General features: G+C 48.1%; 1 protein-coding gene across 10 annotated transcripts in view; it reads right to left on the reverse strand.

Annotated features, from left to right (window-relative positions):
* LOC125448645 (disks large homolog 4) overlaps positions 1-22,000 on the reverse strand; it is a 324,649-nt gene that overhangs the window by 167,145 nt on the left and 135,504 nt on the right. For 2 of the 10 annotated variants that reach the window (XM_059642667.1, XM_059642666.1), the window contains exon 1: positions 10,692-10,979. The exons of the other annotated variants lie outside the window; for them this stretch is intronic. In XM_059642667.1, coding sequence (XP_059498650.1) covers positions 10,692-10,808 — 117 coding nt within the window. In that variant the 5' untranslated portion in view covers positions 10,809-10,979. Of the gene's footprint in view, positions 1-10,691; positions 10,980-22,000 lie in introns of those variants that run through there. 10 annotated transcript variants of the gene reach the window in all.

Here is a 22,000-nt window from a genome sequence, read left to right on the forward strand (position 1 = left end):
AATTCCTTTAAAAACAGGGCTCCTGCTGCTGGAACATGGTGGGAGACCTTTGAGTGCACCAGCCTGATTCAGATGGAGATGTGAGAAGCCAGAATACTCATTTCCACACCTGCTATTTAATTTTCCAAAGCAAAGTTCACTCCAAGTCAAATATTAACACTCCCTCTTGTAAAGACACCCCAGTGAGTTGCCTGTTGTGACAGAGGACTGGCCGGATGTCTGTACCTTCTACAGTTTATGGACTACATTATTAAACAGCTGCGGTGCCGTACGGCAAATTATTTTAAATAGTTCATTTAATTTTGTCACCGTGTCCAGCCCTCTGTCTGACCCCTGTGATTTACAATCGTTGAATGGTGTGCCATTGACTGAGGCTATTCATGCATCGAGACTGTGCCGTTTTCCACTCCCCATCCCGACTGTCTTCCACAGAACTGGAGGGGGGGATCAGAATATCCCATATTCCACGGCAGCTCGCTGTGGCCTGGGAATGTGCTGCTTCGAAGGGTTCATTCAGCAGGAGTTTTCAGAACAGAAATTGAAACAAGATCTGAAAAGTAAAGGATAAATTTGCAGGGCTACGATGAGGAGGGGGAGAAGGCTGGAAGCAACTGGATTGGGGTTTTAGGGAAGTTGGATCAGTTCAGGTCATGTCCACTTGAGTTGAGAAGAGTAAGTGGGGAATCTCATCGAAACTGGCAAAATTCTAACAGGACTAGACAGGGACAAGGATGTTCCCAATGACCAGGGGATCCAAGAACCAGGGGGCCCACAATCCAAGGACATGGGGAATGGCCGTTCAGGACTGAGATGAGGAGACATGTCTTCACCCAGAGAGTGGGGAGGCTGTGGAATTCTCCCCTGTGAAAAACATTGTTGTTGGATATAGCACTTGGGGCTGAAGGGTTCAAAAGGCATTTGGGAAAAAGCTGGAAGATGCTACAGAGTTGGGTGATCATCCACTGTGAATGGCAGAACAGTCTTGAAGGCGCCTCCTCCTGCTCCTTGTCTCGATATTTCAAAGCACATGACAGGCACTGGGGGCTGAATGGCCTCCCGCTGTGTTGGGGCAATGTGTTGGGAAGTGACAGCATGTGGAGAACTCAGGGAGGAGCAACACGGGAGCACTACACGGGCAGCAGTTATCTACTGGGGTCCCTCGTACAGCAGTGTCCATGCTTTGAGTTTCAGTGTCACGGTTCAGCCTTGCCCCTTTTCTCTGTGCTTCAGTATACTGTTAGATTGCCCATGGCATGCCACGCTGAACATGTGAGCCTTAGAAACTCTTTACTGGATTAATCCGAAAATGGCACAGGACAGAAGGAAAAAGGTTGGCTCCTCAATTCTGCACCAGCTCTCTGTAGACCCATCCTGTCCTTCCCAGTCTCCACACCTACCCTCTCAGTAGCCCCTGTAAATGCATTTCCTTGTGGTGTCCATTGATCTGCTTCAGCCTCTTCATATCCACCCTCCCAGTGGTCATGAATTCCAGGATATCCCTATTCGCTGGCTGAGAGAGAGGCTCTTCCTCACAATTCCACTTCCCTATGCCCCACAGTCCTTGCAGAATCATCAACTGGAACAAGCTTTGCTCTCTCCACTTTGCCTGAACCGATCACAATATAGCACTTTATAATCAAATCTCCCCTCAATCTCCAGCTTCAGCTTCCCAAACCGACAGCATCTCCGAAAATCCCCCCAACCATCACCAAAACTGAGCTCTGCGCCATTCCCAGGAACCTCTCATTTTCCAGACATGCGATCTCCAGGGCTGTGGAGCGATGTACATACATCTGTGTGGGGGTGTAGCTTAAATGGGCAGCTTGGTGGCTCAGTGATTGGCACTGCTGCCACACAACGCCAGGGACCCGGGTTCAATCCCATCCTCAGATGACTGTCTGTCTGGAGTTTGCACATTCTTCCCATGTCGACATGGGTTTCCAGAACGTTCTCCAGTTTCCTCCCACAGTCCAAAGATGTGTGGGTTAGGGTGGATTGGCCGTGATAAATTGTCCCATAGTGCCCAGGGATGTGTGGGTTAGGGTGGATTGGCCGTGATAAATTATCCTGTAGTGCCCAGGGATGTGCAGGTTAGGGTGGATTGGCCGCGCCAAATTGTCCCATAGTGCCCAGGGATGTGCGGGTTAGGGTGGATTGGCCGTGCTAAATTGTCCCGTAGTGCCCAGGGATGTGCGGGTTAGGGTGGGTTGGCCATGTTAAATTGTCCCATAGTGCCCAGGGATGTGCGGGTTAGGGTGGGTTGGCCATGCTAAATTGTCCATTAGTGCCCAGGGATGTGCGGGTTAGGATGGATTGGCCATGCTAAACTGTCCCATAGTGCCCAGGGATGTGCGGGTTAGGGTGGATTGGCCGTGCTAAATTGTCCCATAGTGCCCAGGGATGTGCGGGTTAGGGTGGATTGGCCGTGTTAAATTGTCCCATAGTCCCCAGGGATGTGCGGGTTAGGATGGATTGGCCGTGCTAAATTGTCCCGTAGTGCCCAGGGATGTGCGGGTTAGGGTGGGTTGGCCGTGCTAAATTGTCCTGTAGTGCCCAGGGATGTGCGGGTCAGACCATAAGACATGGGAGTGGAAGTAAGACCATTCGGCCCATCAAGTCCACTCCACCATTTAATCATGGCTGATGGGCAATTCAACTCCACTTTTCTGCAGTCTCCCCTTAATTCCTTGTGAGATGAAGAATTTCTCAATCTCTGCCTGCACTGTAACTGTACCAGCCTCCACCACTTCCTCTGGCAGCTCATTCCATACATACACCACCCTCTGTGTGAAAAAGTTACCCCTCAGGTCCCTTTTAAATCTTTCCCCTCTCACCTTAAACCTATGCCCCTCTAATTTGGACTCCCCCACCCTGGGGAAAAGACCTTCTCTGTTCACTGTATCCATGCCCCTCATGATTTTATAAACCTCTATAAGGTCACCCCTCAGCCTCTGACGCTCCAGGGAAAACAGCCCTAGACTATTCAGCGTAATAGCTGAACAGGGTAATAAAATTAGCCAGCAGGACCTCTCGTTGGTGCTGGGCCTGGTGGAAAGGAAAATGGCTGCTTCAGTTAGATGCAGTCACTTCAGTTCCAGATCATTGCACTCTGGCACCAACCACCTTCAGCTGCTTCTTCAATGGCCTTCCCTCCAAGACAAGGTCAGAAGTGGGGATGTTCGCCGATGATTACACAATGTTCATTCGCGACGCCTCAGGTACTGAGGCTGTCCATGCTCAAATGCAACAAGATCTGGCGAGTGCCTGGGCTTGGGCTGACAAGTGGCAAGTAATACCATGCCACACAAATGCCAGGGAGTGACCATCTCTAAGAGTGAAGCCCAAACATCTCCCTTTGACACTCGGTGGCATTCCCATCGCAAAATCCCTTACCAAAGACACTGCCGGGGATACTATTGGCCAGAAACGGTAGTGGACCAAATACTAAAGCCAACGTTCCCCTGTTTGGTTACAATCATATTTTTGTCACTAGTCCTGAAGGGTTGTATTTGTTGTTTAATGAAAGGACTGGATAGAGCTGTAACAGCTTGGGAAAGGAGTGAGAATCGAGGGCACAGCTTTAGAGGAACTGACAAATGCGACCCGAGTACAAAGATTTCCACTCAGCGAGTGGTTAGGAGCTGGAATGGACTGAGGGCATTCAGTTCTGGTCTCCCTGCTGGAGGAAAGATTATGTTAAACTCGAAAGGGTTCAGAAAAGATTTACAAGGATGTTGCTGGGGTTGGACGGTTTGAGCTACAGGGAGAGGCTGAATAAACTGGGGATGTTTTCCAATGAGCGTCAGAGGCTATCCACCCTGTCTATACCCCTCATGATTTTGTAGACCTCAATCAGGTCCCCCATCAATCTCCATCTTTCTAATGAAAAAAATCCTAATCTACTCAACATCTCTTCATAGCTAGCACCCTCCATACCAGGCAACATCCTGGTGAACCTCCTCTGCACCCTCTCCAAAGCGTCCACATCCTTTTGGTAATGTGGCGACCAGAACTGTACACAGTACTCCAAATGTGGCTGAACCAAAGTCTTATACAACTGTGATAATGGGAACTGCAGATGCTGGAGAATCCAAGATAATAAAATGTGAGGCTGGATGAACACAGCAGGCCAAGCAGCTTCTCAGGAGCACAAAAGCTGACGTTTCGGGCCTAGACCCTTCATCAGAGAGGGGGATGGGGTGAGGGAACTGGAATAAATAGGGAGAGAGGGGGAGGTGGACCGAAGATGGAGAGAAAAGAAGATAGGTGGAGAGGAGAGTATAGGTGGGGAGGTAGGGAGGGGATAGGTCAGTCCAGGGAAGACGGACAGGTCAAGGAGGTGGGATGAGGTTAGTAGGTAGGAGATGGAGGTGCGGCTTGGGGTGGGAGGAAGGGCTGGGTGAGAGGAAGAACAGGTTAGGGAGGCAGAGACAGGCTGGGATGGTTTTGGGATGCAGTGGGTGGAGGGGAATAGCTGGGCTGGTTGTATGGTGCAGTGGGAGGAGGGGACGAACTGGGCTGGTTTTGGGATGCGGTGGGGGGTGGGGAGATTTTGAAGCTGGTGAAGTCCACATTGATACCATTGGGCTGCAGGGTTCCTAAGCGGAATATGAGTTGCTGTTCCTGCAACCTTCGGGTGGCATCATTGTGGCACTGCAGGAGGCCCATGATGGACATGTCATCTAAAGCTGTGGGAGTTGGAGTGGGAAAAACAGTGCTAACTTTGGTTTGGGACATTAAAACAAGACACTCAGTGTGCTCTATGCTGCTGTAATATAAAATCCTATGCAGTTTATGTAAAAGGGCCAGCAATTTCTCACTCCTTCCCCAGTCAGCGAATAGAGGGATACAGACAATGTGTGGCCAGATGGAACTAGTTTAGAATAGCATCATGGTCAGCACAGGCATTGTGTGTCAAACAGCCTGGTCTTGTGCTGTCCTGTGCAAAATTCCATGCATCCTGGGACCAGTAATTATGACTGAAAAATTAAATTGTCCTATGATTCCCCCACCATTGCTGCTTGTGGGATGTTGCTGTGTTCAAATTGGGTTGTGTGAGTCAGTGATGTAACTTGAAAAGGCGCTTCATTGGATGCAAAACACGGCTGTAAATTTTTTGCCATCCTGGGTTTGTGAAAGGCATCGCAAGAAACAGCATTGCGTCCATTGTTCCCTGGCCTCTGAGGAGCCTACGCTCATTATCCAGGTGAGGGCAATAAGTTTGAGGAAAGGACATAGTTGCTTATGTCTTAAGACTTCCCTTCTCTCGTTAGTGACATAGCCCCGTCAGTTCTACCCAGTCCCAACACCATTCCTTCATGCCCCAACACTCAAAAGACCCGAGTGTACACACTACAAGCAGTTACATAGAACATAGAACCATACAGCGCAGAACCAGGCCCTTCGGCCCTCGATGGTAGGCCGACCTATGAACTAATCTAAGCCCATCCCCCTACACAATCCCATCATCATCCATCTGCTTATCCAAGGACTGTTTCAATGCCCCCAATGTGCTGAGGGAGGCAGCCTCTGCCACTGACGCTCCAGGGAAAATAGCCCCAGGCTATTCAGCCTCTCCCTGTAGCTCAAACCCTCCAACCCCGGCACCATCCTTATAAATCTTTTCTGAACCCTTTCAAGCTTAACATCCTTCCTCCAGCAGGGATACTGGAATTGATCGCAGTATTCCAAAAGTGGCCCTGACCAACGTACTGTACAGTTGCAAAATGACCCTCCCAACCCCAATGCTCAAAGCACTGACCTATCATGGTAAGAGTACCAAACACCCCCTTCACCGCCCTGTCTACCTGCGACTCCACTTTCAAGGAACTGTGACCCTGCCCCCCAAGGTCTCTTTGTTCAGCGGCACTTCCCAGGACCTTACCATTAAGTGTAGACGTCCTGCCCTGATTTGCCTTTCCAAACTGCAGCTCCTCACCTTTATCTAAGCTCAACTCCATCTGCCATTCCTTGACTCATTGAACCATCTGATCAAGATCCTGTTGTTCTTTGATGTAACCTTCTTCACTGCCCACTACACTACCAATGTTGGTGTCAGCTACAAACTTGGGACTATGGGCAGAGCACGCAGAAAAACAGTCAGTTCTTTTTAACATTTGTTCATGAGATGTGGGTTTCATCAACTTGGCCAGCGTTCATTGCCTGTCCTTAATAGAATCATACAATACAGAAAAGGCCCTTCAGTCCATCGTATCTGGACCTCCAAATATACATTGCATACACTTGCCTCTCTTTTCCACACTAGGACCATAGACTGGAATGTTATGCCAGGGGTTAGCACTGCAGCCTCACAGCGCCTGGGATCCAGGTTCAATTCCAGCCTCAGGCGACTGTCTGTGTGGAGTTTGCACATTCTCCCCGTGTCTGTGTGGGTTTCCTCCGGGTGCTCCGGTTTCCTCCCACAGTCCAAGGATGTGCGGGTTAGGGTGGATTGACCGTGCTAAATTGTCCCGTAGTGCCCAGGGATGTGTGGGTTAGGGTGGATTGGCCGTGCTAAATTGTCCCATAGTGCCCAGGGATGTGCGGGTTAGGGTGGGATTGGCCGTGCTAAATTGTCCCGTAGTGCCCAGGGACGTGCAGGTTAGGGTGGATTGGCCGTGCTAAATTGTCCCATAGTGTCCAGGGATGTGAGGGTTAGGGTGGATTGGCCGTGCTAAATTGTCCCGTAGTGCCCAGGGATGTGCGGGTTAGGGTGGATTGGCCATGCTAAATTGTCCTGTAGTGCCCAGGGATGTGAGGGTTAGGGTGGATTGGCCGTGCTAAATTGTCCCGTAGTGCCCAGGGATGTGCGGGTTAGGGTGGGATTGGCCATGCTAAATTGTCCCGTAGTGCCCAGGGATGTGCGGGTTAGGGTGGATTGGCCGTGCTAAATTGTCCCATAGTGTCCAGGGATGTGCAGGTTAGGGTGGACTGGCCGTGCCTAATTGTCCCATAATGCCCAGGGATGTGTGGGTTAGGGTGGATTGGCTGTGCTAAATTGTCCCGTAGTGCCCAGTGATGTGGAAGTTAGGTGGGTTACCCATATGAAATATGGGGTTACAGGGATAGGGAAGGGGGTTGGATCTGAGTGGGATGCTCTTTGGAGGGGCAGTGTGAACTTGAGGAGCCAATTGGCCTGTTTCCACACTACAGGGATTCTATGATTCAAGTACTCATCCAAATACTTCCCAGAAGTTTCCTGCCTCAACTGCCCCGTCAGGCAGTGCATTCCAGATCCCAAGCACCCTCTGGGTGAAAATATCTTCCCTCAAGTCCCCTCTAAATCTCCTGCCTTTCACCTTGACCTTGTACCCCTCGTTAATGGCCAATCAACTAAAGGGAACAGCTGCTTTCTATCCACCCTGTCCATGCTGCTCATGATCTTATACACCTCGGTCAGATTCCCCCCTCAGCCTTCCCTGCTCCAGAGAAAACAACCCCAGCCTTTCCAGCCTCACTTGATCAGTGGAATGCTCCATTCCAGGCCATGCCTTGGAGAAGCTCCTCTGCAGACCCTCCAGTGCAATCATTCAGATTGAATGTTCAAGTGTAGAGACCAGAACCGTACACAGTACTCCAGCTGTGGTCTAACTAAAGTCCTGTACAGCTCCAACGTAACCTCCCTGCTCTTACCATCTATGCCACTATCACGTTAACCTGCCCTGCCACTTTCAGGATTCCTTCTCTGCAGTCATATGTAGGCCAGACCAGGTAAGGATGGCAGATTTCCTTCCCTAAAGAATATCAGTGAACCAGATGGGTTTTTTAACAATGGTTACTTGGTCCTCATTAATTTAGCTTCTTATTCCGGAAGTGTATTGAAGTGAAATTTCACTACCTGCCATAGTGGGATTTGAAACCAAATTCCCAGAACACGTTTTTCATTGGAGAAAAGGAGGAGGAGAGGGGACCTAATTGAGGTAAACAAGATAATGAGAGGCATAGATAGAGTTGATAGCCAGAGACTATTTCCCAGGGCAGAAATGGCTAACACAAGGGGGTCATAGTTTTAAGCTGGTTGGTGGAAAGTATAGAGGGGATGTCAGAGGCAGGTTCTTTACGCAGAGAGTTGTGAGAGCATGGAATGCGTTGCCAGCAGCAGTTGTGGAAGCAAGGTCATTGGGGACATTTAAGAGACTGCTGGACATGCATATGGTCACAGAAATTTGAGGGTGCATACATGAGGATCGATGGTCGGCACAACATCGTGGGCTGAAGGGCCTGTTCTGTGCTGTACTGTTCTATGTTCTATGTTCTATGAGCATGGTGTTCTGGATTGCTGATCATGCAGGATTACCACTACACCCTTCCTATTCATGTCCCCATCCAGATGCCTTTTAAATGCTGTAACTGTACCAGCCTCCACCACTTCCTCTGGCAGCTCATTCCATACACGCACCACCCTCTGTGTGAAAAAGTTACCCCTCAGGTCCCTTTTAAATCCTTCTCCTCTCACCTTAAACCTATGCCCCTCTAGTTTTGGACTCCTGCTACCCTGGGGAAAAGACCTTAACTATTCACCCTATCCAGGCCCCTCATGGTTTTGTACACTTTTCTGAGGTCACCCCTCAGCTTTCAATGCTCCAGGGAAAATAGCCTGAGCCTGTTCAGCCTCTCCCTATAGCTCAAATCCTGCAGCCCCAGCAATATCGTTATAATTTCTTTTCTGAACCCCTTCAAGTTCAACAATACATTTCCTACAGCTTTTCGTGAGCTTTTCCAGCAACTTTGTTTCCATTCCTGATTTACAGCATGTGCAGTTCTTTTGGTTTTTAACATCTCTCCTGTAGTAGGGAGACCAGAATTGAACACAGCATTCCCAAAGTGGCCCTGACCAATGTCCTGTACAGCCCCAACATGTCCTCCCCACTCCTGTACTCAATGCACTGACCAATGAAAAGTGGGGGAGTCAGAAAGGCTGTTATACATACAAACAGAGTTAGCAACACACACACACACACTCGCATGTGCGCACTCACTCACGTGCACACACACACACACACACTCATGTGTACACACACACTCACGTACACACAAACACACACACACACACACACACACACACTCGCATGTATTCACACACACACACATACATACAGAGTTAGCAAAACAGTAGCTGCAGAGATAGGCCAGAAAAGTCCCTTGATCCCCACATATCTGGAACAAGTTCTCTGTCAGGCCACAGACGGTATTGTCCCCAAGACCACCGTGAGGATGCACAATCCCCTGAGTAGGGTAAGAATCTTCAATTAAGACGAACTAGCCAGAAGATTCCTTCCCCTACTTCTACCAGGTCCTTCAGCTGTCGAAACTAGTCCAGATCTTCAATCTGGCCCTGATTAACGACATTACACCAAGGGCTACTGAGGTGAAACGTGAAACGTCACCACAGAGGGAGCGGGAAAGAAAGCATGGCTAGGGGATCATGAGGAAGGGACAATTAGGCAGTCACAGGCATGTCAGGCTGAAGGGCCATCTTGGGATTTATAAATATCTCCCAGCTCCATGGGCCATGAGCTGACAGAAGACATTTCGGTGAAATTGACTGGTTGTGCCCAAGTGGAACAGCTCACACTAAAGCCACAGACAAGCCCCAAGCTCAGGGCAAGGGCAGGTCACACTGTCTGAAACAGGGCTCTGCAGGGTAGATACAGGAAAAGGCGGGGGGGGAGGGGTTGCTGCTGGAAAATCCCCTTCTGTCTCACAGTAAGAGGTCAGTCATTTCGGACTGAGATTTTTCCCTTCGGCTGGGGTGAATTCTTGGAATTCTCTTCCCCAGAGTAGCCAAAACTGGGATGGATAGGTTTCTAGATGTTAAAGAAATCGAGGGATGGGGAAAGCTGGGGAAGTGCAGGTGCGCGGTGGTATCTGGATGGCGGAGGTGGGGGTTTGCCATGATCAGGTCTGATGTGTTGGGGGCCGAATGGCCTCTCTGTGTGCTCCATTTCTCTCCGTCCCAATCGAACTCGCTTCTGAACGGAACTGGCTGCCACTTGATGCTAGGGTGGTGACGGAACGGGTCTTAAACGGGGAGAAGACTCCACGGGGAGAGGCTGGGGACTGGGGTGCCCAGGAAGAGGGGCAGAGGCTGAGCAGGGGGTGTGGCATTGAGCAGGTGGCTGAGCGAGTTGGCAGGAGGGGTACAGAGGTACCTAGGCCAAACTGAGACAGAAGAGGCAATGTGCATCCAAAGGGATTGGTGGGTACCTTATAACCACCCCACCAAACCCCGACATCCCCACCAAACCCCGACATCCCCACTCCTGCTCCCACCCCCACCACATCCCACTTGTGGGAGACCTACAGCCAAGGGAGGTGCCACCAGTGGCCTGTAGACAGGCTCTACACCCCTGCCAGCGCATCACAGACTGAAGCACAGAGACAACGTGGCTACCAATTACTGTGGACTGTGGCCCATCAGCCTTTTAAGGCCCCAATTTCCTCCAGATGACACTTAAAACACCTTCCCAACACAGAGCAACTTCATCACAACGCCCCTGGCTAATTCCACCAGCTGAAAGCCCGAATGAAATTACAAGAAAGGGTTTGAACTTTTTAACGTTTAAATATCCGTGGCAAGGGGATTAGGCACACGAATAGAGAAAGGAGCAAACAGAAATGAATGTAAAACAGAAGGGGCAGAACGAAAGGAGGAGGCTTCCTGAACCTCTCCATGAAAAGGATTCACTCACCTTGCATCCAAACATCAGGGATAACGTCTTGTTGGTACATATTACGTTGCACTGACACAGCACGGGAGAGAAACAGGCCAGATCTTTAATTGGTGGTGACATTATACGCAGACCCATGAAAGAAAACTAAACAATATTCCAACTGTGGGGTCCGAGATGCTGAGTATCCAGGTTCCTGTCGTACAATCTCCGATGTGTCCTAATCCCAAAATCTGCGTCCCTCTCACTTCATCTTATCTTCCTGGGCAGGTGTATTGCTCTCTCTCTCTCTCTATTGCAGAATCAAACAGACTCCTTCTCTCCTATTTCATCGTTCTGCCCATTCTCCCCCTGCTCAGCATCACACCGTGCTCTGCAAGCCCAGGGAATTCCCAACCAATCACAGCACTGATTCTACAGCTTCAGTGTAAGAGGAGAATTTGCCAAACAGGGAAGGGTGAATTGTGCAGTGGAGAGAGGGAGAGAGAGAGGACAAGTGGAGAGCCTGGGTGGAGTAATAGTCACTGGCAATCTGCAGGGAGAGCTCCTTAAATAAATGTCACAGTCTCTCACAGCTAGATCTCGCACAAAGGGAAGCAGGACAGACCCGCCCAGTGCTGTGTTTCGGAGTACTGAGGTGCAGTTTATACCAGATGCAGGCAGCATCAGACAGCAGCACTGAAACCTGAGAGGTCCGTCTGCATGACACTCAGTAATTGCAATAAATATCAATTCAGAGCAACTACCTCCTCCCAGCATCCAGCCCCCTCCACTGCATTATCTGCCCCCACCCGACACCCTCCACTCCTGACTCATGCTGAGCTACAAAACTGAGGAAACATCTGCTTCCGTCACTTCCAACTTCTGATCAGCCCACTTTTCCTCCCTTGGATCCAAATCCTGGAATTGCCTCCCTAAAGGGCATTGTGGGTTAACCCACAGCAGATGGGCCGCAGCGATTCCAGAAGGCAGCACACCACCCCCCCCCCCCCCATCCACCTTCACAAGGGGGCAACTGGGGACAGGGCAGTAAGTGCTGTGCAGAGTTGGTGACGTTCCCTACAAACATGGAGGAACATGGAGGGACATCGGGGCGAGGGGGGAGTGCACTGCCTGACTGCCTGGCTCAGCGACTACAGCAGGAAGGGGTTGAGTGACAGACACGGTCCCATCTCTGGCACACTACCCAGAGGACTTACCCCTGCACTGAAACTGTCAAACCTCCTGTCACTGACAACACACAACCACTCAGCACCAACAGCAATCGACAATCGAGCATCTCTTGGGCAATAGACAAACATCACCAGTCCCCACAACAAAACACAAGTCTGTAATAATTCTCATCAAAACCCACGCATGGCTCCGAGGGGAAATGTAACGCTGACAGAGCCCCGCACTGTCGGAGGGTCAGTGCTGAGGGAGCGGGCACTGTCGGAGGGTCAGTGCCGAGGGAGCGGGCACTGTCGGAGGGTCAGTGCTGAGGGAGTGGGCACTGTCGAGGGAGCGGGCACTGTCGGAGGGTCAGTGCTGAGGGAGCGGGCACTGTCGGAGGGTCAGTGCTGAGGGAGCGGGCACTGTCGGAGGGTCAGTGCTGAGGGAGCGGGCACTGTCTGAGGGTCAGTGCTGAGGGAGCGGGCACTGTCGGAGGGTCAGTGCTGAGGGAGCGGGCACTGTCGGAGGGTCAGTGCTGAGGGAGCGGGCACTGTCGGGAGGGTCAGCGCTGAGGGAGCGGGCACTGTCAGAGGGTCAGTTCCTGAGGATTCATGTCCCTTTTAAGCAGCACATTCCAGATCACAATAACTTGCCTCTGCCAGCAAAATTGCCTTGTTCCCTTCTCCCTCATCGGTTCTTTTGCCAATTCTCTTTAATCTATGGCCATGCGGTGACTGGCCATTGGGAGCAGTTTCTCCTTATTTACCCAATCAAAATCCCTGAAGCATTTGAATGCCTCTGTCAGATCTCCATGTCTGTGTCCTGGCCTGTTTTTAGTTTATCTTTCTTAGGATCAGAGTGAATTAACAAACCAATTGTAATCCACTTGCTGAAAGTCCTTAGAAAGTGCAGTGATGTGAACAACGAGACAGGGAGCTAGTGACTCTGGTAACACTTCGAGTACCAGGGCCTAGTGTGGCCTTTATGTGTTGTCAGAGGCTTCAGCCCTGTTCCAGCCTGGTCCAAACAAGGCCAGATACTTTTTCTCTGGTCTTGTTGTGGGAATGGTCCCAGTCCTGAGAGGCTTGATTTGGATACTGAAGTTAACCAGGCCTCTTGGTCCCAGTCTCCACTCACCAACCACCTCAGGAAGCCTGAGATCCCCTTCCGGAGATTAACTTAGGGCCTTGTACCCACAAGATGAGAGCACGGGGACACAGGGAGTGTGGGGAGCCCACGGGAAGACCACAGGGCCAAGCGGAGCGTGGGGGGCCAAGAGGAGAGGCTGGGGCTACGGTGACAGCGCAGGGCCACAGGGACAGCTGAGCACCACGGGGAGAGCTGGGGGCCCACAGGGAGAGGTGGGGACCATGGGAAGGGTGGAGGGCATTGGGGAGAGTGGAGGGCCATGGGGATAGCGTAGGGCCATGGAGGACAGCATGGGGCCAAGGGGTAGAGCGGGGGGCAAAGGGAAGGGTGGAGGGAACTGGGGAGAATATGGGCCAAGGGGGGGAGAGAGCGGGCCATGGGGAGAGTGCAGGGCCATTGGGAGAGTGTGGGGCCATGGGGGAGAGCGTGGGGCTATGGGGGAGAGCAGGGGGCCGTGGGAGGGCACAGGGACATGGGATGGGCACAAAGCTATGGGGAGAGCATGGGGCCATGGGGACATGGGGAGGCAATGGAAAGGGGACAGGGCCATGGGGAGAGGGGAAGGCTAAAAGGGACAGTGGGGAGCCATGGAGGAGAGTGGGGATCCATGGAAAGAGTGCTATGGCAGGCAGTGAGCCCTGGGGACAGGGGACAGCACTGGGATACAGGCCGAAAGGGATATACTGATATACAGAACCACGGACAGCTCCCCATGCTTCAGTGTAGTTGGTCTGAGAGCCTCAATTTCAACATTTTGAAAGAACCAACTTCATTCGCCACAACATACATCACATGAACCCTAGATGATCGCAGCATGTAGACTGTAGCAGCAGGTAAAAACAGTGAAGATTTCAAACAATTTGGTCAATTTGAGAAAGTGAACAGGCTAAAAGAGGAAGATTACAGAGCAAGGACAAACTGACTGTTGTATTTTATCAGAGATTTTTCTCTGCACCGCTCTGAAGTTCCACAAGCTTTTTAATACAGCACTCCACTGAAAACTTGCTTAAAACCCCTGATGATTCACTGTTGGAATTACAATATCAGCTGTAATGTACCAGGTGTAGCCCATCTCCAGCGAAACACAGTCTGACTTTTTCCCCAGTGACATCCAACAGCATTGCAACAGAAAAAAACTGTGGGTCACCATTGATCAGAAACTTAACTGGACAATATGGATAGCAAAGTCTGTGAGATAGTTGGCTCTGAAAGAAGTGTACTGGGTTCAAAAGCAGAATCATACAGCACGGACACAGACCCTTCAGTCCAACCAGTCCATGCCGACCATAATTCTAAACTAAACTAGCCCTTCCTGCCTGCGCTTGGCCCATATCCCTCCAAACATTTCTCACTCACAAACTTATCCGAATGTTTTTTAAACATTGCAACTGTAACCACGTCCAACACCTCCTCTAGAGGTTCATTGCACACACGAACCACTCTCTGTGTAAAAAAAGATCGCCCCTCACGTCTTTTTTAAAAAAATTCTTTACCTCTCACCTTAAAAATATGCTCCCTAGTCTTGAAATCCCCCACCCTAGGGACAAGGGCACCTGCCTTTCCCCTCATCACAGTATGGGGTCACCACACTGGACAAAAGATGTATGTCAGAAACTGGAAGATAACTGCATTTAAACAAATCAAAGTCTACACTTTTAGTGAGAGCTTTATTTCAGCTAATCTCATTTCTTAAAACTCACCCCTACAGGTTGCTGGCCCATATTTGTACAATAAATTCACATCAAATTAACCTTTTGCTGCTATATCCATCCACAGTTTCCTCATTCCATTAGGTCTCAGGCATTGGATGATAACAGATTCTCCTTTTTCTTTTTCGACAAATTAATTTATAATAATCAAAACAAACAAGAAACACAAAATGACAATCGATAAGGGAAACAAGGGTTTTGAGAAAACACGAGAATGGAATTGAGGATTATCAGATCAGTCATGATCTCACTGAATGGCACAGCAGACTTGATGGGCTGAGTGGCCCTCCTTCTGCTCCTATGTCTTATGGTCTAAGCATAGCATAGTCCCGTTTATTTTCTTTGAACACTAAAACTCCCCATGTATCCTTCTTTTTCCAACAGGTCCAACAATTTCCTAGAAATTGCTGCTTTCTTTACCAAACAGGTAGCTAACCGGTCCTATTCAGCCAATCTGCTGTTCCCCATTTTGAAGCATCTGTTTTCAAACTATAATATCAAACCTCAGTACTTTCACACTCACACATTTTGTTTAGTGTTTGATGTCCCATTGTGAATTTTACTGATGTGGCACTCGTGGGATAATGCTGCTGAATCCATTCCCAGAATTTCTTCCAATATTTCCACAAAGAAAAACGATATAGCCACTGCCTAACCAAAATTGAGAGTTTCTGCTATTAAGGTACCTTTTTTTCACAAATGTTCTGATCTTTTCAGCGTCCCAAGCTTAATGGCAACATTTACTTTTAGTTTGGGAAGCTAAGCTCCTGTTTAGCCACAGGAGAGGTCCCTGAAGGCTAGAGAGTAGAAAATGTTGGTCCTTTACTGAAGAAAGGCAACAGGGATAATCCAGGAAATTACAGGCCAGTGAGCCTTACATCAGCGGGAGGGAAGTTATTGGAGAAGATTCTCAGGGACAGGATTTACTCACATTTGGAGAAGAATGTGCTTATTAGGGACAGTCAGCATAGCTTTATGCGAGGGAGACCATGTCGCACGAACGCGATTGAGTTTTCTGAGGAAGTGACAAAGATGATTGATGAGGGGGAGGCAGTGAATATTGTCCAAACAGCATTTACTAAAGCTCCAAGATCCCTCCTAGTAGGCTGGTCCAAAAGATCAAATGGCATGGAATCAATGGTGAATTGGCAAGTTGGATATAATATTGGCTTGACCATGGAAAACAGTTGGTTGCTGTGAAGGGGTGCTTTTCTGACTGCAGGTCTGTGAAGGTGTTCTGAAGGATCAGTGCTGGAACCTCTGCGGTTTGTGATACCTCCAAGTGATTTGGATGAAAACATCAATGGTCTGATTAGGAAGTTTGCAGACGACATGAAATTAGGTGGAGTTCTGGACAGTGAGGAGGGATGCCAAAGGATGTAACAAAATAGAGATCAGTCAGAAGGTTGGGCAGAGAAATGGCAGGTGCAGTTTAATCTGGATAAGTGTGAGGCGATGCATTTCGGGAGTTCAAATGCAAGAGGAACGTATAGAGTAAATGTCCAGTCCCTTAGGAACACCGATATACTGAGGTATCTTGGGGTGCAAGTCCATAGCTCCCTGAAAGTGGCAACGCAAGCAGATAAGGTGGTAAAGAAGGTGTATGGCATGCTTGCCTTCATTGGTCAGGGCACTGGGTATAAAAGTTGCCAAGTCGTGTTGCAACTGTAAAGGACTTCAGTCCAGACACGTTTAGAATATTGTGTGCAGCTCCAGTTGCCGCACTACAGGAAGGATAGGAGGCTTTGGAGGGGGGTGCAAGAGCGGTTTACCTCTGCAGGATGTTGCCTGGATTGGAGTGAATTAGCCATATGGAGAGGTTGAACAAACTTAGATTGTTTTCACTAAAGCGTTGGAAGTTGAGGCAACCTGATAGAAGCGCACAAAGTTATGAGAGGTATAGATAGGGTGGAGTCTCTTTCCCAGGGTGGAAATGTCACATCTGGGAGGCATTGGTTTAAGGTGCGAGGGGAAAAGTTTAACGGCGATGTGCGACGCATGCATTTTACATAAAGGTTGGTAAGTGCCTGGAACGCACTGCCAGGGTAGAAGCAGATACAATAACAAAGTTTAAAAGACATTTCGACAGACATGTGAGCAGGCAGGGAATAGAGAGATATGGACCATGTGGGATTAATTCAGAACAGCATCAAGATCAGCACAGACATGGTGGGCCGAAGGGCCTGTGCCTGTGCTGCACTGTTTGAGGTGAGCAGTTCTGAGGAAGTCAGATTGAATTCCAAATGTTAACTCAGTTTCTCTCTCCACAGGTGTTGCCAGATTTGCTGAGTTCCTCCAGTACTTTGCTTTTCTTTCAACATTTAGCCTCAAGAAAAACTATAAACCCTTCTGCACTCGGGAACACCTGACAGAGATTGACTTGCGAAGCATCACAGAAAACAGAAAGTTTCGGATTCCCAGTATCTCCCAGTGAATTTTCAAAACACAAAATGCTCCATTTTTAATGTTTACAAATGGTTTGTTCCCCCAAATCATATTGTCCACATGGGTTTGCTCATAACTGCACTCAACATAAAAACTTCCAAGCTGGTGCCTGGCCAATTCAGCTGTCCAATTAGACTTCACAATTCCTTCTTTTCAGTTTTGGAAGCCACTGGATCTTGTTGTGAGGTCCCACTTTGCCACACAGCAATGGGGCTAACAATTTCCCCAACAACGCCTGCTTGCTAAATCCAACGTAGCTAAAAGCTCCAGAGGCCTGGCTTTCAGTCGTGAATTCTGCTTTTAGTGCATTTTTGACAAGGTTTTCAAATAGACTGCCCACGACCTGCAAAATAAAAACTACAAGCATCACAGAAGTACCTGAGAGCTCCCCTTTTGATGTCAGTAAGACACGGCAGACAGCCTGAAATAACTTCATGGACGGCCAGTATCCTAAACCAAGTCACCCTCTATTTACACACGTACAGTACATGGGCTCTGACCAGCTAGCTCAGAGCCACTCCCTGGAGTGAGCAGAATCCCTGAGACTCCTGTTTTTAATCTGTCAGCCAGGGCTCCCTGATTAACCACCCAAATCAGAGAACTCATACTCAGTGAGATCCACTTGACCAACCTCATACCAGTCACCACATAATCTATTTTAATATGATACCTTACTGGTGGGTACTAAATTCTACAGACATCACTTAAGTCATCTTCACATCTATTTAACCTCCAGAGTATTTCTGTTACATTTGGTGACTCTTTTGGTGGACAAAGAAACATTTTCCTTTTGAGCAGAACTCCTTGCATATGAATAGATTTACCTTCCCAAGCACATGCGGCTAACAAAGCCAACAAAAATTTCAAAATTGCTTTCCTGCTGTTGGTGAATCTACCATTGTATCTTGACCTCTCAGTTTTATTTCAGGTCGTGTGCCAATAGCCTTACTCTGGTCTTCGAAGTCCCACTGTGAGAAATCTTTTCGGGGAGCATCTACCTAGAGATGGCGGTCTCCTATTTGACACCTCTGCATATCCTACAAATTCTCTCCAGCTTTACAGTTCCCATTAACAAAAACCGAAGTTGCTGGAAAAGCTCGGCTGGTCCAGCAGCATTTGTGGAGAGAACTCAGCATTAACATTACGATCAAGTGACCCTTCCACAGAATCCTGGGTTAACTCTGATTTCTCTCGACACATGCTGCCAGACCTGCTGCGCTTTGACAGCAATTTCTGTCATTGTTTCTGATTTCCAGCATCCGCAGTTCTTTCTCTTTTTATTTTATAATTCTCATTTGACATCTTTTATGAACTTATCTTTGAGTTTGTTCACGGCCACCAGGACGTCCCAATCCAATGGGCTAGCGGTATTCCTGATTTGTGCTGTATTTGTCATTAAACTACACACTCTCTCTTGCTTTCTCTCTCTTTCGGAATGGCTACTGGTTGATCTCACCCTCCTATTAATCAAATTCCTTTCTAGGGGAATTAAAAACCCCGAAGATGTTAGAAGTCAGAAACCTAGTCTCTTTCTTGGGATATGTTTTCTCCTGAACCCTCTGCTAAAACTTACATTTCAAACCCTAACCGTCACTCTAACTCGATGCTTTCACTTCCAGTCTTCTATCTCTGTACTGCATGTTCCCAAACCATGGGCCTACCTCCTACCCCTTATTCTGTACATAACCCAGCTTTTATATTTTCCAGAGTCCTCTCCTGCTGTGCTTATTGCATCCTCCAATATTTTTCACACATTTTCGTTGCAAAGCTCATACCTAGCACTTATCGGTGTCAAGGAATACAACAGTGTCCTGATTGAGTATATTGCAAATTCACAGATTTTGCGAACACAACAGCTTTTTCGATTCCAAAACCCAAACTGTCTCACTAAATTGTTGACACTGGGGACTACGTTTTCAATCTGCCCTCTCAGCACTATGATCACTACTAAAAAAAGAATGTGTTCCAAATAACCGTTTTTGTGATTCTCACATTTATCCTAGAAGTGTATGTTTATCTGCACATATAACCCTTGTCTAAACAAGAAGTCTGTCTATATTTAATACTTTGACACTGTCCAATCATTTAAACACCAGCAGAGTTTGGAGAATTTCCAAATGAAAGTTCCACAGTCTTGCGTACAATCTATTGAATTCCATTATGTACTGCTCCATCGTGTTATCCTCAATCTTTATTAATGTGTCAAAATCTGTTTATGCCTCCTAAGCAATCAATTTATCACCTTTGTAATCAATTTTATCCATAATCAATGACAAACTATCCAAACCTTTTATCCATCTTCAAATCTTCAGGTTCCAATATCAAAAAATCCAAAAGATAACAAAACTCAAGTCTACACTTTTATAGACAACTTTATTTCCCTGAGATAACAAGGTGTAGAGCTGGATGAACACAGCGGGCCAAGCAACACCAGAGAAGCAGGAAGGCTGATGTTTTGGGCCTAGACTCTTCTTCATTTTCTGAAGAAGGGTCTAGGCCCGAAACGTCAGTTTTCCTGCTCCTCTGATGCTGCTGGGCCTGTTGTGTTCATCCAGCTCCTCACTTGTTATCTCAGATTCTCCAGCATCTGCAGTTCCTACTATCTCTTCATTTCACTGTACTGCATTCCATAAAGCTCTCACATCCCACAGATTGCAAGCTGCCCACATTGGAATAACCACTTCATACCTAATTAACCCTGAATTTATATATCCACCACCTGTTCGCTCACCCCATCACATCTCAGCTGTTCCTTTAGACCAAATTTGATGTTAACACTGATAGGGTGCAGAGAATCCTCGAGGGTGAAGGTGAAGAGCCAGAGGTGATGGTGCATGTTGGCACTAATGACGTTGGGAAGAAAAGGAGGGGCATTCTACAGCGGGACTTCAGAGAACTTGGAAGAAGGGTGAAAAACAGGACTTCCAGGGTGGTTATCTCTGGTTTTCTTCCAGTTCCTTGGGCTGGAGAGGGCAGGAACAGAGAGATAATGGACCTGAACGTGTGGCTGAGGGACTGGTGCCAGAAGCAAGGATTTAAATTCTTGGATCACTGGGGTCTGTTTTGGGGTAAGAATAAATTGTACAGGAGGGACGGTTCTTAATAGGTGGGGGACCAGCTTTCTGGCAGGCAGGTTTGCCATTGCAACACAGGTGTGTTTAAACTAAGTAATGGGGGGGAGGGGAAAAACTGGAAATTTAAGAATGAAGTTAAAGGGAAAGTGAGAATAAGAGAAGTTAAGAAGGACAACAGAATCAACAGAGCAGAAAACTCAAGAAGGGCCAAGTGAAATAGGGATTGATAGGAAGGGTGAGGGGAGAAACAAATTTAAAATATTATATATGAATGCACGAAGCATAAGAAATAAGGTGGATGAGCTTGAGGCTCAGTTGGAAGTTGGCAAGTATGACGTTGTGGGGATAACTGAGATGTGGCTTCAAGTGGACAGGGCCTGGGAAATGAATATTCAAGGCTATACGTGCTATCGAAAGGACAGACTGGTGGGCAGAGGGGGTGGGGTGGCCCTGTTGGTGAGGAATGATATTCAGTCCCTTGCGAGGGGGGACATAGAGTCAGGAGATGTGGAGTGTGTATGGATACAGCTGAGAAATTATAAGGGTAGAAAGACCCTAATGGGAGTTATCTACAGGCCCCCAAACAGTAATCAGGAGGTAGGGTGCGGGTTGAATCAAGAGTTGAAATTGGCCTGTCACAAAGGTATCACTACAGTTGTTATGGGAGATTTCAACATGCGGGTAGACTGGGAGAATCAGGATGGTACTGGACCCCAAGAAAGGGAGTTTGTGGAGTGCCTCCGAGATGGATTCTTAGAACAGCTTGTACTGGAGCCTACCAGGGAGGAGGCAATTCCGGATCTGGTGTTGTGCAACAAACCGGATTTGATCAGGGACCTCAAAGTAAAGGAACCATTAGGAGATAGTGGCCATAATACGATAAGTTTTAATCTGCAGTTTGAGAGGGAGAAGGGAGAATCGGAAGTGTCAGTATTGCAGTTGAATAAAGGGAACTATGGAGCTATGAGGGAGGAGCTGGCCAAAGTTCAATGGTACAATACCCTATCAGGGATGGCAGTGGAACAACAATGGCAGGTATTTCTGGATATAATGCAGAAGGTGCAGGGTCAGTTCATACCAAAGAGGAAGAAAGATCCTAAGGGGAGGTGGGGGCGGCCGTGGCTGACGAGGGAAGTTAAGGACCATATAAAGATTAGAGAGAAGTATAACATAGCAAAGATGAGTGGGAAGCCAGAGGACGTTGGTAATTATTTTCCAAGGTTCTTTAGATTCAGGATCAGTTCCTACAAATTGGAGGGTGGCAAATGTTGTCCCACTTTTCAAGAAAGGAGGGAGAGAGTAAACAGGAAATTACAGACTGGTTAGCCTGACGTCAGTGGTGGGAAAGGTTGGAGTCAATTATAATAGATGAAATTACAACTCATTTGAATAGCAGTAACAGAATAGGTCAGAGTCAGCGTGGATTTACGAAGGGGAAATTGTGCTTGACTAATCTTCTGGAATTTTTTGAGGATCTATCTATGAAGCTGGATAAGGGAGGACCAGTGGATGTAGTGTACCTGGACTTTGAGAAAGCCTTTGATAAAGTCCCGTATAGGAGATTGGTGAACAAAATTAGGGCACATGGTACTGGGGGCAAAATACTGAGTTGGATTGAAAATTGTCTGGCTGACAGGAAGGAAAGAGTAGTGATAAACGGGTCCCTTTCGGAATGGCAGGCAGTGACCAAGTGGGGTACCACAAGGTTCGGTGCTGGGACCGCAGCTGTTTACGATATATATTAATGATATAGGCGAAGGCATTAAAAGTAATATTAGCAAATTTGCTGATGACACAAAGT

Source organism: Stegostoma tigrinum, chromosome 45, assembly GCF_030684315.1.
Source record: "Stegostoma tigrinum isolate sSteTig4 chromosome 45, sSteTig4.hap1, whole genome shotgun sequence".
NCBI classification, from domain to species: Eukaryota; Metazoa; Chordata; class Chondrichthyes; order Orectolobiformes; family Stegostomatidae; genus Stegostoma; species Stegostoma tigrinum.